General features: G+C 40.5%; 1 protein-coding gene across 1 annotated transcript in view; it reads left to right on the forward strand.

Moving 5' to 3' along the window:
- Positions 1 to 15,869, forward strand: part of F9 (coagulation factor IX) — a gene marked incomplete at its 5' end in the record, with an annotated part of 35,527 nt that extends 19,658 nt beyond the window's left edge. The window contains 4 exons of the mRNA XM_023517695.1: positions 744 to 872; positions 2,832 to 3,034; positions 13,358 to 13,472; positions 14,135 to 15,869. Coding sequence (XP_023373463.1) covers positions 744 to 872; positions 2,832 to 3,034; positions 13,358 to 13,472; positions 14,135 to 14,682 — 995 coding nt within the window. The remainder of the gene's footprint in view (positions 1 to 743; positions 873 to 2,831; positions 3,035 to 13,357; positions 13,473 to 14,134) is intronic.
- Positions 15,870 to 16,109: the final 240 nt, after the last annotated feature.

Genomic DNA, 16,109 nt, shown 5'->3' on the forward strand with positions numbered 1-16,109 from the left:
ACGTTTTAACACAATAACTAAGAAAATTACGTGAAGGCTATGTTAACCAGTTTGATGGAAGTATTTCGGATTGTTTGTGAAAACACCACACTGTACCCCAGAAGTGCATTAATGTATAGCTACTATTCAATAAAAAAAACAAAAGAAAAAAAATAAAATTAAATTTCCTCCCCCCTCCGAAAAAAAAAGAAAGAAAGAAAGACACAGAAGATTAGTATATATTGTGAGCTTCTATTTATATAAAGTTCATGAACTAGCAAAACTGTTCACCGTGTTTAAAGTCTGAGTGTTGGTAACGTATGAAAAGAACAAAAGATGGAATGATTGGGAGGGTTAATTAAAAGACTTTCAGGGGTGTTGATACTGTGCTATGTATTGATCATTTCAGCATTTAGATATGTGGATTTTCTTTATGAACACACATACTAAAGTTTTGTGTACTTTTCTAAATATATATTATACTTCAATAAATAGGGTGTTTTTAATTACAGCCTATGATTTAGTGAAGGTAGAACATTCAAGCATTTAGTTTTACATCAAATCAAACATAGTGCTACCATCATTTTATGCCTAATGGAGAATTTTATTTTACTTTTCTTTCCACTCTTAGTTAAAGGCTCCCAATTTTCTTTCCATGAATGCTCCCAGCTTATATCTGACCCCTACATGACTCAGTACTTTCATGTACTTTTTAGAAATGCATATTAAATGGTGCTATTACTGTCGATTTTGTTTTCTTTTAGATTCCACATGCAGCATTAAGAATGGCAGATGCAAGCAATTTTGTAAAAAGAGTGCAGATAACAAGGTGGTTTGTTCCTGTACTGAGGGATACCGGCTTGCAGAAAACAAAAAGTCCTGTGAACCAACAGGTCAAAATCTGAATATGTTTTGGTTTTTTTTGTTTTTTTTAAGAAAATCTGTATTTGAATCTTCAGCATTTTAACTAGCCTACATAATTTTAATCCCTACTTCTATTTCCTTTTAAAATCATAGAAAAGATCAGTAGCTTGAACTGGACAAATTAATTTTCTAAAATGCATAAATATAAATTATGTAATAATGTCAAATTTTTTCTGGCTCTTATATTATGAAGCAATTGATTTATATGATTTCTGGATACATATTTGTAATTCATCAAGTCAAATTAATGTAGTAATACTATACCATAAAATAAACATAAATGATTAAATGAGTGATAGGCTTTTAGTAGAAGGATGGTGAATTTTAAGCATTGTTCTCTCAGGGCCTGGCTAGTTTACTTTGACAAAGTTATTTGCTATCCTTGGGACTCAAGCTGAGTTTACACACTTGGTATCAGAATGGTTCCAGGAACTAACTGTTTTAAGTTCTGCTAGGCTGATCAGCACAATCTATACCACAGTAAAAAAAGCTATGTTTCCCAGTAATATCAACCATGCCACCATCCATGCTGATTGGTGTATTCAAAGCATCTAGACTCCATGCTCCTTTCTGGAGATAAGAGCAGTAGAAACTTTGATTTAAAAAAAAAAAAACAGCCCCATCAGGATCAACTATATTTGATAAATGAGGAGCCATTTAAAAGAAACTAGATATAATTTCTTTTGCATTTCCAAAGCCTGATATCTTGTAAAATTGATACATTAAATCATGCACCATTCCTCTGTAACTGAGTTCGATACCTATCTTAACACTGCACCAGGCAGAGGAAATTAAAGAACTAGAAGCAAGAAGTACATGTTATAACTAAAATTAACATTTTTAATACTTCAGGGCCTGCCCAACTTTCCTTCTCCCTCAAAGCTAGCCTACTTAGGGAGGCATGTGTATTTGTTAACCTTTAAAACCTAGCTTCCAGTCTAGACAGATGACATAGCAGCTAAACCATTACAAGCCCTTCTATGTTATGAGAGGAAAATGAATTAAGAACCCCCTCCAACTATTAAGTGTTTCATTTGAATATAGCCTTAGCTTTAGTAGAATAAGTAGGCCATACTGAAACAAGATTTTCTGCATCTTCGACGATAATGGTCCCTTTTCTCTAGCCATTGTTGATCATGTATATTTATACATATGTATTTTGTACTAATTTCCTGTCCTCTCAACCACATGCTGTCTTTGTGATACTTTGCCACAGCTGGTTGCTATAGAAATGTCTGTTATAAGGAATGTGGCTGAAGCGAAGTGAGAAATGAAAATGAAACGTCAAGTGACTTTGACTACAAATTTCCATTCTGGTATCCCCAAATATATCAGTAGATGATTTATAGTTTTTACTAGCCCAAGGAGAAAAGGTGGCCAGATCCTTGTAAATATGGCTGTGATAATCATATTAGTAATGTATTTGATTAATATTTCATAACCAGGTAACTGAAGCATAATTCTCTCCCCCAACAAATACCTAAAATCCACCTTGGAATATAGAGTTCTAGACCACAAAAGAAACCCTGTTGATAAACAGGAGAAGTTCCACTTACCTAATTCTAAAATTAAAATTACACTGCACCAATCATCAGACTTTCATTCATGGATGGCAACTGGGAATAAGACCTTTTAGTAAAGAAATTGAAGAGATGCTATACAAGTCTTACCAAATTTGATTCCAGAATACCTATTCTATTTCCATAAAAATGATGAATTCCAGAGCCAAATGTTCTTTTCATGAAGGTTTTCAAAACTTTCCACAAAATAATGCAATCAACCTTTTAGTTTGAGACTATATTCACTAATTAGATCTTTTAAAACATTGATGAGCCTGCTTCTCAGAAGTGACAAGTACAATTTTTGTAATACATGTCCCATTTGCCAATGAGATATATCAGAATACTATTTTTTTTCTATTTTTCTAGTGCCGTTTCCATGTGGAAGAGTTTCTGTTTCACTCACTACTGAGCTCACCCGTGCCGAGACTATTTTTCTCAACATGAACTATGAAAATTCAACTGAAATGGAGACTATTTCAGATAATGTCACTGAAAGCACTCAATCACTTCAAGATGTCACTCGGGTTGTTGGAGGAGAAAACGCCAAACCAGGTCAATTCCCGTGGCAGGTACTTTTTATATTGATGGTGTATCAAAACTGGAGATCAGAAGCCAAGAGATAGGCCAGGTGGGAGACTGAGTCTAGGACGCTAGATAGACCTATCTAAGTACAGTAGAACCTCTTTAAGTTGACCACCCAAGGGACTGTAACAAACTGGTCAACATACAGAGGTGGTGAACATGAGAATCTAGGCCTACTGTACTGATACATACATATAGTGCATGTCCAGTCTACTAAAATTAGGTCAACCTAAGGAAGTGGTCAATGTAGGGAAGTGGTCAACTATGGAGGTTCTACTATATTTAGGCAAGTTTCAGCACTAAGCAATATGAGAAAGCCTCCATAGGTGAGCAGCTGGTGAAAGAAAAGTCCAAAACCAGCTAGCCTACATGGTCAAGAAGAGTTTGCCTTCAAGGAAATAGCATAACAAGATTCCAGACAAGCAACTAGTCAGCAATATGGAGGTCTAGAAGAGAGGTCACAGCTATTGAGTTCAGGGTACCACTTGAGCCTCAGACCTTGGAAAAACCGATAAGAGCTTGAAAGTCTCTAGGCCCAGAAAAAAATTGGGTTATTTTGAAGGGAGAAAGGAAAAGGACTCAACTAGGAAGTCTTAAGGCAAGAACTAAATTCCTTGAACCAGGATATCAGATAGGGCCTTGTTACACAGCTATAGTTCTCAAAGCGTGGCAGCATCAGAATCACCTGGAGACTCATTAGAAATGCAGATTTTCATGCTCCAACCCAGATCTAACAAATCAGAATCTCTGGGGGTGGGGCCAAGCTGTGTGCAAACAAGCCCTGCAGGTGATTCCGATGCAAACTACAGTTTGAAAACCACTGGTTCAAAGGAAATAAATTTGTTACAGAAGCTAGGGTCTAAAACATCAAATAATGGCCTCATGGCACCTGGTCCTGCAAGTGTGGTCTGCAAACAACCAACATATGCAGAATTACCTATGCACAGTTTTGATTTAACAACCAAGATCTAGATTTGTAGCCAAACCTGAGTTGTAACTGAGCCTACAGCTAAGTTAAGGAATCTCACTGATTCCTTCCATCAGTGAGAAGGAATAGGACTGCCCCCACTTCCAGACAGGGAACCAAGGCTAGTCCTTATAAAAAGTTGTGCTGTCCAATAGGCTTCTACTAGGCACATTAAGCTATATACATTTAAATTAACATAAATAAAAATTCAATTCCTCAATTGCATTGGCCACATTTCAAGTACTTAACAGCCACATGTGGCTAGTGGCTAATGTATTGGACAATGCAAGTATAGATAGAACACACCAATCACAGCAGAATTTTTTTTTTTTTTGAGACCGAGTCTCACTCTGTTACCCAGGCTAAAGAGCCAAGGCATCAGCCTAGCCCACAGCAGACTCGAACTCCAGGGTTCGAGCAATCCTCCTGCCTCAGCGTCCCAAATAGCTGGGACTACAGGCACCTGCCCCAACACTCAGCTAAGAAATTTCTTTTGAGCAGTGACAATCTAAAGACTCCCTAGTAGCCAAAATCATGATTTCATAGTCATTTCAAGGATACTTTACAATATTTTCTCCACTAAGATTTGAACTTCTGCCAATCAGAGACTGATAGCTTTAAACACTTTTCAATCATCAGACTGCTAACAATTTAAGCCAAGAACAAGTAAATGTCCCCAGGTTTAGCACCACCGAAATTTTCTGAGACTAACAAGATATTATCTCCAGGATTCTTCAGAATGCCTGCCATTTTCCAATATAATGGATGTGAGGTATTAAACATACCTGGGGATGGAGGGAATCTGCACAAGCGTTAAGGAGAATGGTATTAAAAGGTAGCAGAACATCACAACCAACACTTGATGTTTCCCTTTCTTTAACCTTTGCTTTTTTCTTTGAAAACAATATTTGTTGTACCTGATCTTATAGCCAAAAAAATACACTACTACATCCCTTTACACCCTGTCCCTAATTAAGTGCACCCTACCAGGGCTGCTTCCATCACCCATCATAACCTCTTCCTTCACTCATCCACACCTTTACTATTCTTTACAATTCCTTGTAAGATTGACCCTCTCCATCCACCTTTCCGTGAACAATCCCTCTTCAGTAATTCACTCTAATTATGCCTTCAATCTATTACATATCTATGTATCAAATTCTATCTAATTTTGTCATTTGTGTTGTCATGCATTGTCATTCATTATGTATCCAACTTCCCTTGATAAGGTAGATACAACAAAAGATCCTACTTTATGACAATTATCTTCCTTGGGTTCATGGGACATAAAATAGTCCTTAGACTGGAGGCTTGACAAACCCAACAGTTTATTCTTAGCTAAAAAGATGACTTATCTTTTAAAATGTGCCAGGATGTAAAAAAAATAAAATAAAAATCTCAGGATATGTGCATTTTGGATTCAGCATCGGCCCCTTGTCATCCCACAAATGAAATGTCAAATACACTTAAACTAGAGCTAAAAAGGGGAGGGGTATAAAATCTCAGTTTACTCACATCTGTTTCCCACCCCCTTTCATCCAGATATTTGCCAATGTTTTAACAATGTAGATCTTCCCTAAAAGAAATTTTAGTAACTCTAGCAGACATTTTACTTTTTCAAGCAGAAGAGACTATTAGATTACAGTTGCAGTTGTTCAGTAAAGAAGATATAAATGATGCACATCATTTCAAATCTTTTCATGTTCTTCCTACTGCAACTTAGTTATTGTGCCAGTTGTCTTTTCTGTCCAACCTAGCTACCATCATTTTGAATGTTCAAGATCACTCACACACGTGCGCACACATGCACATACACATTCACTCTCTATTTGATCTATATGAACTAAGATTACTGATTTTTTGAGGTACAAAGACAAGGAGTTGAGCTACATGCCAGGATAGTTGAGAAAGGCCCTGTCATACTTCTGCATTATTTCCTCCAAAACACTTCCACCTAGTTCCTCACAAAAAGTTACTGGTTTTCAGAAACCTGAGACAAGTTGAGGGTGTAAAAGTCACTTCTAGACAATGAAACAAGAAATAAAACAGAATCTCTCCTTATTTGTGGATGGCCCAGCTGCACCAAGTCAAGGTTCACCTGTAAAAAGGAAATACTAGATTTGATTGCCGTCAACACTGCAGCAAACCTGCCATGGCCAGGGCATCAAGAGCAGGCAAGCCACAGCTGGGACTTCAGTGATCAAAATAGTTCATATCTGGCTCTGAAATATGAAGTACTATTTAGCAATCCTATTTTCACCTAGAAAAGAGTGTTTTAAAATGCTGGTGCTTCATAGAAGCCTCTCTTCAGAACTGATTATTTTTATCTTTTAAATTGGCCAGCTGGACACCGTGGCTCAGGCCTGTAATCCCAGCACTCTGGGAGGCTGAGGTGGGACCACTGCTTGAGCTCAGGAGTTCAAGACTGGCCCTAGCAAGAGCAGAACCCCAGTTTCTACTAAAATAGAAAAATTAGTTGAAGAGGGACTTTACCTAACAAATGCAAATGCAACCTAATTCTTTGTACCCTCAATGAATCCCCAAACAATAAAAAAAAATAGCCAGGCTTTATGATGGACACCTATAGTCCCGGGTACAGGAGGCTGAGGCAGGAGGATCACTTGCACCCAGGAGTTTGAGTTTGATGTGAGCTAGGCTGACACCAGTGTACTCTTAGCCTCCTAGGCAACAGAGTGAGAGTCTGACTCAAAAAGGGGGGGGGTGGGGGCGGAGGCAGCAAAGGTAGGAGAGAAAGTGATCACCAGGTGAAGAAATCCCACAAAGAAGAATATAGAGACCAGGCCCAGTGGCTCACACCTGTAGTCCTCATACTCTGGGAGGCCAAGATGGGTGGATCGCCCAAGCTTAGGAGTTGGAAACCAGCCTGAGCAAGAGCTAGACAACATCTCTACTAAAAATAGAAGAAAAAAAAAAAACTATCCAGGCATTGTGGTGGGCACCTACAGTCCCAACTACTCAGGAGACTGAGGCAAGAGGATCACTTGAGCCTAAGGGTTTGAGGTTGCTGTGAGCTGTGATGCCAAAACACTTTACCCAGGCACAGAGTGAGACTCTGTCTTAAAAATAAGAAAAGGAAAGAAAAGAGAGTGAGAGAAGGAAGGAAGGAAGGAAAGAAAAAAAGAACATAGAGCATTCACTTTCATCTGGAGTAATGAACAGTTTGAACAAACTGGAAATATTTAGTTAAAGAAAAGGTTTAGGTAGGGCGCCAGCCCCATATTCCGGAGGTGGCAAGTTCAAACCCAGCCCCGCCAAAAACTGAAAAAAAAAAAAAAAGTTTTAGGTGAGCTATTTCCAAGAGCTACAGGGAAAAAGGGAAGACGACCTTTTTCTTTGTGGACTTAAGGGTGAAAGTTGGAGGCAGGCAGGCAGATCCTTGCCCCGTTAATAAAGCCCCAACCACTGGGTTCTTACATAGGCTGGGCAGCGGGGCGCCTGTAGCTCAGTGAGTAAGGCATAGGCCCCATATACCGGGTTCAAACCCGGCCTCGGCCAAACTGCAACAAAAAAATAGCCGGGCGTTTTGGCGGGCGCCTGTAGTCCCAGCTACTCGGGAAGAAGTCCCAGCTACTTAGGCGATTCTCTTGCCTAAGCCTAAGCCCAGGAGCTGGAAGTTGCTGTGAGCTGTGATGCCACAGCACTCTACCAAGGGTGACAAAGTGAGACTCTGTCTCTTTAAAAAAAAAAAAAAAAGGTGAAGAAATGTTTGTCGGAATTGACTGGAACAGCCGTTCTGTCGCTGGGGACAGCGGCGGCGGAAAGCCCCCTCCAGGGAGCGTGCACAGGGGTGTTCGTTCACCTGGTGAGAGACGACAGCAGGCTAGGGAAGCAGCGCTGAGACCCGACGGAGCCTTCCACCTGCCCGTCGGGGGTCGCGCTCACTCCTCACCTCAACTCTAGGGCTTCCGCCTCAGCCTGTGGGGCTGGAGGCCAAGGCCCCGCAGCCGCCGGCTCGCGCCCTTCGCTTCCCAGGAGCCCCCACAGTTCCGGCGCGGCGCGCCCCGCCCCCTATGACCCCTCCCGGCCAACCGCCCGGCGAGTCGCCGGAGGGCCGGCCACCAGGGCGGCAGGGGGCGTGTTGCCCTCCGGGTGCCTAGCGGCAGCTCGCAGTTCTTGAGAACTCAGCGAAAAGAAGCAGGACTCTAAAGGGACAATTCCAGAGGAGAGAGAGGAAGGTGGAGGGTTAAGTGCACTACACCGGGACAGAAAGCTTTTCGCAGAGTTAATATATCTTCAGCGAGGGGGAAACTAAGACTTGAATTTCATGCAGTCACAGAGGGAAGAAATGAAAACTTGTTAGTGAAAAGGGGAAACTCCCAATCCCTGTATTACTAGATCGCTTTCATCAACATCTCAAAAGTGAGAGATTTGAGGAAGCAACACCGTGTATCAGCTTGCTAAAGCTTTCCTCTGTTTTTGGTCTGATGCCCATGACCTTGCCTTCTGATGATACTGGACCTGAGAAAACTGGCCCCAAGTACTCCGCCCAGGTTCTCTGTTTTGGAAGACCTGGCCAGCCCTGTATGTGAAGTACCTGGTCTATGTTCTGTTTTACAGTGGGCTTCAGTTCTGTATCAGGCGTATCTATTCTACCTTTAATTATGTGGAGATTGGGCAATGCCTGTGGCTCAAGGAGTAGGGCGCCGGCCCTACCGTAGGTGGTGAGTTCAAACGTGGCCCCGGGCCAAAAACTAAAATAATAATGTGGAGATCATTCTACTAGATTGAAAAAAAGAATACAATGGAAGCCAAGTGGTTTTCCTCATCTTTATGTGCATTATATACATTTACCAATATTTAAGTTTTAACCTACAGAAAATATCCAGAGGAGTCTATTCCTTACTCTTTCCTTGTCCTATGTCTTAGCGTTTTCCTTACTCTTGGCTTCCCTCAGCTTTAGCCTGAAGCTGTAAGGTACCTGAGGTCTTGTCCTGTACTGCTGGAAACGCAGATCCAATCCCTTACATTCCTTAGGATACATCCAGTGGTAGTCAGCATGCCAAGTTACTATATGCCTAAACTAGAACTTTCATTTTCTTAGTGGGGGGAGAATATTACATGAAAGTTCTAAGACTATAAAAATACTATCTATTTTCCTCTCTTAATCCTAGCTCAGATGATAAAATTCCAATTAGGAGAAATAAGAACATGGCATATGTCATTTCACCTGGGCGCACAAACCTAGTTTGGACAGAACAGTCAGACTGTTAGCCTCTAAGATTATTTGAAGAAACATCTTTCAATAAGTAGTTAACCATTAAAAACCAAAGTGAGCATCCTCTCTGCCCAGCAAAATGACCTAGGGCCAATGGCTGGGCAAACCACGCCTATGGGCATAACAAATTCTACAGCGTGCACAAATGGTCTTGTATGTGAGAGGAAGCAAACATACAAAAAGTGTTATTGTAAAGGTGGGGGGAGTAGGTGGGGATAATATGGGTTTTACTGAAATCACAGGGAAAGGCAAGGTTGGAGTTCAAGGTTGGAGTTCAAGGTTGGGAAGAGAGCCACAAGGCAACGCCTATTGCTCTGGGCTGGTATTGTCAATGCAGAGCATAAATACAGATGTGTGAATGTGTATTTTGTAGATGAATATGCATGTGGTTGGTGTGTATGTATGCCTGTCTAAACGAGGGAAAACAGGCTTCTATTAGGCTCTGACAAATATAAAAAATGTTTGACAGATCGGAACTCAGAAGCCTTGCTCAGAACATATGCTTTCTCATTTTTCCCATCATTCTCTGAAGTGACTCCTTGCAAGAACTTGTCCTTGGCCAAGCAGAAAGCTCAAGCCCCAGTAGCGAATATTTAGATAACTGTGATCCTGAGGTAGCCAAACAATATTCCCAAACCGAGTAGCTTATAACATATTTAAATGCAAATGTATTTTAGGTCTTTTTCTTGGCAAAGATGCTGGGTAAAATTTCTAATACCAATCAGGGATTGGCAAAAAAGTGCTTTTTCAGACTTAACACAACGGTATTTCCCAGCCATCAACCAGAAAGCAATAGAAGCTGCAGGCAGCAAGTCTTTGGCAAGAGTCAAACTAACTATGTCACAGTCACTGTGCCCAGGGGCTGTGGATATCATTCATTCTGGCCTAACTAGCCCATAAGATGAGAGGTGTCCAATTCCCCCCAGTACAGTGGCTAGAGGAGAAGAAGTATGATATCATAGCATGTGAATTCTTGATTCCAGTTGCTTAAACATATGCATTCACTTGTAATCATCAGGACTAGCCCTGAATGGTGTTGCCCAAATTTTCTTGGTGATAAAAATCACCTGGGGTCACGTCCAACCCCATGGTCTGTTTCAAGGCTCTGCACTGGGAAATATTGCACATCTGGGGTTCAATAATTTTACATTTTTGTTCTATAACTCAAGTCCAATTAGACAACAGAGCATGTGCTAGGAACGTGGAACCTCAGATCCCAGAAGTTCCACCTCCTAGTGGTGGTTTCTCAACCTCCTACTCCCTTAGTCTGGGTGCCTCAGCCAGCTCTGCCTCTCTGTCCCCACACCTGCCCAGTGACCTCTACCATCCCATGGTACTCAGACATATCCCGTTTCCTGGTTCCTCCACAGCTACTGTTGTTGCCCTTCTCCCCCAGCGGGGGCCTGGACACAAACACACAGAGGGTTAAGGTCTGGTGCATATATCCCGTGCTGTCTTGGGAGGGGACATATGCCTACATAGGATGTCCATTCCAGGCACTCCCCTCTTGGCATGGGAGTTGCAGTCCCTTGGGAATCACCTCCCCACCTTCATTGCTGCTGTAGGACAGTGACAAGGAAAGATTAAGTTATCCTCCACTGCTGGAGCCTAGCATCCTGTGGCTGGCAGGCTGGGGATCCTAAGGGCATATAGGTGCTAAATTACAGGATGCACCCCCAAGCACCTTAGAGGGTTTGTGCTCTCTCAGCAAATATCCCCATGCTAGAGGAAGCATAATAGTAAGTACCAAAAATTTTTTCAAAAATAATATTATTGATTGTGAAAGAGACCACAAAAGCAAAGAAAAAGCTTTATATTTTAGTATTTTCAATAGCACTTTTTTCCCTGGGTTTGAACAATGGCCCCCATATATTCATTTCTCACTGAGCCCCACAGTGTGTGTAGCCCACCCCTGCCTGCAGTGAGTACTTTTTTTTTTTTACTCAGTATACACTTTAATGGAACAATCATTATTACATTTGCATGAAATATTAATTTACTCTCTTTTCTCCCTTAAAAATTCTGCTTGTTTTTTTTTTTTTTTTTTTTTTTATTGAATGGTAACTGTGTACATTGATGCACTTTGGGGGTACAGTAGTGAGTACTTTTAAAACATAAAGATTACCAAGCCTCAGAAATTCTGGTTCAGTAGGTATATAAGAATTCTCAAACTTAATTATCCATAAGAATATTCTGTAGAGCTTCATTTTCTCCAGTCTCACCTACCAAATACTCTGATTAATTGAGCCTAGATAAGCCCCCAAATCTTCATAGATGATGCTATAGCAATTGGTTCACAGATGACATTTGAACAGATACTGGCGTCTAAGAGCACAAATTATAGAGTCAGGCAGATTTGGGTTTGTATCTACCATGTACTAACCTTAGAGGAGTTAACATGTATCTCAAAACTTTAGTTGATTCATTTATAAGGGATATATTAATATAACTCCACAGGATATTAGGTTGTAAGGATTAAATGTATATAAAACATTTACTACAATGATGTAAAGTATATGCTCAGTAAATGTTAAAAAAAAATTAGGAAGGCTCAGCACCTGTAACTCAGCAGCTAGGGCACCAGCCACATACACCAGAGCTGGCAGGCTCAAGCCTGGCCCCCTAGCCTGCCAAACAACAATGACAACTACAACCAAAAATTAGCCAGGTATTATGTCAGGCACCTATAGTCCCAGCTACTTGGGAGGCTGAGGCAAGAGAATCACTTAAGCCCAAGAGTCGGAGGTTGCTGTGAGCTGTGATGTCACAGCACTCTACCCAGGGGAAAACAGTGAGACTCTGTCTCAAAAAAAAAAAAAAATTAGGAAGACTATAAAGTCTGGCTTATGTACACACTGGTGTTTATTATATTATGTAGGTTTTTCATATTTTTACAACTTTTCAAGATTAAAAGCCACAGTGAGTTAGAAAGGGAGATCTAGAGAATGAAAAAGGAAGTCAGAGGCCTAAAATGAGTCAGCCCCATAGTTCCCCACACACCACATACACACATCAGGAAGCTAATGTTCCAGTGTCTAGGACATAATCAGTGTTCAGTAAGTTGAATTTGGGACAATAAAACATGCCCCAAGGACCATCTCTGATGTGCACTTTAAAGGATTGACTGCCTCCTTTCCCTTGTTTATGAATAGATTTATGCCTAGGGCTATGTGTGCTTTGGAAAAAGGGCAGAAGTTCAGGAAGAGCTAGCCAGCTTCTGTAAAGGGCTTACTGAATGTTGAGTGTGCCCTCTAGCGTCCACCCTTCTCAGCTTCCTTCCTGAAAAGGTGGATCAAGGCCCTTGCTTACTCTGGAATTGAAATCCTCCAAGTTGATCAAGACATTGAGATAATGAAAATATTCATTGTCTTCTGTGACTGTACAATGAATATACAGGGGAAGGAATGGATTGGCCTCTTATCTAAAAATGTGCACTTTGCCCAAAACTCAAGCACAGCTAAGTAGGGCGAAGACAGCTTAGTACCCAGCCAGGAGCGAGTTGAATATGGTTAAGGAAGCGTGGAAGGAATGCGGGAGCCCTGCTGTTTCTCACTGCCTGAATGACTATAAGCTCAGTCCTTAGAGAGGTGTTAGGTCTCCTTTCATAATATTACAGTTTAGAAAGGGTTTGAAAAGTCCTCCTAGAAAAAATACAGTTTTTTTTCTTTGAAGTGACCTATAGCAAAGAGATTTCCTCACGCAGGAATAGGAGACTCAATCATAAGTATTAATCTTGAGAAGTCAAGTGGACATGTTCCCTAATGTATCTACCATATCTCCATGAAAGAATTTGTGCCACCAAAGAATCTGATTCACTTGGAAGAGAAATCCAAGGGCCCTAAATCACCAAAAGAAGCCATTCCTCAGATTTGCCTCCACTGGAGCTCCCGTCTTGTGTGTGCTCTCTTCAAGACAGTTACAGAAATGGCTTTTTTGACAGTGCTCCAGATACACTAATTCATCTGCAAAGCTGATACTTTCCAGAAACATTCCATTTCTGCTAGCACCTAGAAGCCATCTTTTAGTTCACTCCTGTAACTGGCAGACATAATTTTTTTTTCTGGATCAAATGTATTATGCGGTAAGATTCTTATTTTGTTTCCACAGGTCCTTTTAAGTGGTAAAATTGGTCCATTCTGTGGAGGCGCCATCATTAATGAAAAATGGGTCGTAACTGCTGCCCACTGTGTTGTACCTCCTGTCAACATTATAGTTATTGCAGGTAACAGAAACAATAATCTCGAGCATCACTAGATCTTCTATATAATTGGTACATCATATTTTACTAGTATCTAATAGGATTGTTGCTGAATAAATTGGGCTACTGGAAAAAGGATTACAATTCCAAAACTTAACTCGCTCCATCCTCCAAACTCTCATAGTTCTTTTGATGCACTCATATTTTCACTTTTCTGAGTGGGATACAATTGGTTATTCATGTGTCCATTCTCCTACTAGACTGAGCCCTCCCCAAAGCCAGTGTTATGTCACTGACCTTTGTATCTCTGATGCCTGGCATGACCTATAGTAGGTCATCAGCTAGCATTTGAATTAATGACCAGATGAATTTTTGTTCAGAAAGTGGGTCAGAATACTTGAAATTGGGAAAATCTAGGATAATGCATGACAAGTAGATTCATTATCACCAATGTAAGACTTGTAAAAGTATAGGTGAACAGAATCATCTCTGTGATGGCTCTGAATGGGTTTTGCTCTGAAAAAATATGCATTGGCCCTCATTACATTTTACTAAAATCATCACAATATAAAATTGAGATCTTTGGCATTTCCAGTTAGATCAGTGATGCTGAGTAGACACTTGGAAAATCTGTTTCTTTGTGTGAATGACTTTTCATGACTAAAAATAAAATGTATTTTCAATAGGTGAACATGACATTGAGAAGACAGAACCTACAGAGCAAAAGCGAAATGTGATTCGAATTATTCCTCACTACAGCTACAATGCAACTATTAATAAGTACAGCCATGACATTGCCCTTCTGGAACTGGATAAACCCTTGATACTAAACAACTATGTAACACCTATTTGCATTGCAGACAGGGAATACACAAACATCTTCCTCAAATTTGGATCTGGCTATGTGAGTGGCTGGGGAAGAGTCTTCAACAGAGGGAGATCAGCTTCAATTCTTCAGTACCTTAGGGTTCCACTCGTTGACCGAGCCACGTGCCTTCGATCCACAAAGTTCACAATCCATAATAACATGTTCTGTGCTGGTTACCATGAGGGAGGTAGAGATTCATGTCAAGGAGATAGTGGGGGACCCCATGTTACTGAAGTGGAAGGGACCAATTTCTTAACTGGAATTATTAGCTGGGGTGAAGAGTGTGCAATCAAAGGCAAATATGGAATATATACCAAGGTATCTCGCTATGCCAACTGGATTAAGGAAAAAACAAAGCTCACTTAAAGAAGAATGTATTTCCAGGGTTAATTCATTAGGATTGAAAATGGACAGGGTGCTCTACTAACTAATCACTTTCCCATCTCCTGATAGATTTGAACATATTCATTCTACGAATACTGCTTTTTCTCTTTACAGTGGAAAATTTCATCTAGAATTCTTATTTTACTAGAGTAAACAGCTTAGAAAGTGGAATCACTGGAGAAATCTAATATGGTGGGAAATTGTGACCATTCCTATGGGCCCAACTCTGGACAAAATTGTAAAGTTGAGTTGTTTGCTTTGCCCACCAGGTACTCCTTTTTCACAGCATTCCTTGTTCCAGATGTTCCTTGCCTCTGCCACTAAAACAGCAATAGTTATTCGCTATACAGCATCTTTGGTCTAGTCTATCACAAGGCCAGCACCACACTCATAAAGGAAGAAAACAGGAGAAGATAATGGTTAAAATTTTTCCTGAGTCATTTATCTTTTCCAACTCCCAATCCCTAAATCATATTTTCTCTTTCTTGCTCCTTCTCTTCCCTTTTTCCCTCCACAGTCACTAAAGAAGGGAAAGGGAGTATTATGCATTGCTGTTGTGCACAGTTATACATGTCCATCACGCCCCGACTTTCAGTTTCATCTCAGACTTGCTTTTCAGAACATAAGAATGAAGTAAGGTACCTGAAGAATTTGGGGTGGGAGACTTCCTTTCAGAGAATTAAGTTAGTGAATTATATACGTGTGTTAGGAAGACATTTCGTAAAATATAATATACCACATACATGTGTTTCCACTAAGAAAGCTAACATTGACTCAGGTAGATTGTCTCCCATCTGAAAAAAAAATACTAACAGAAAGAAGAGAACAGTCAATCTTCAACCTAGAACTAGTAGAATCTTCAAGGAGGGGTTCGGTGATGTGTCTCCAGCACTGTCCAGGGCCAAGCAAAAAGTTGTCTAGGCTGGGGGCCCTGAGTATCCTGTCTCCTTGACCAGCACACCTCTGCAGTGGAGAAGGGTATAGCTGACTCAAACACATGAGTCTTTCTAATCTGCCAACTTAAGTCTCTATTTTCCCATTTCAGGCTCAACAAGGAACTTTTTGATTATAATTAATCCTTCTATCTTGAACATTCTAGAAGGTTGCTAACCAACCAACCTATGTTTCCTTTTGTGAACTAATAAACTGATGCCCTGGTTCATACTTTGGCTTTTTGTGTATTTGGACAATGTGACTTAGTCTCTCAGCATTTGATGGTGCATGGGACAAATGACAAACTCAAGCTGCTGCTGTCTCCTTCCTCCTTCTTACCCCCAGCCAGCCCCCACTCTTGCTGATTTTTTTAAAGTTCTTCTATTTAATACTTATTTACTTTAGTCTTTCAAACATCAATAAATTTATTTTTTAATTTCTCAAAATGTTTCTTATTAAATTCAGAGAGGTATTCT

This window comes from Otolemur garnettii, unplaced genomic scaffold (assembly GCF_000181295.1).
Source record: "Otolemur garnettii isolate 467f Iridium unplaced genomic scaffold, OtoGar3 scaffold00117, whole genome shotgun sequence".
Classification (NCBI taxonomy): Eukaryota; Metazoa; Chordata; class Mammalia; order Primates; family Galagidae; genus Otolemur; species Otolemur garnettii.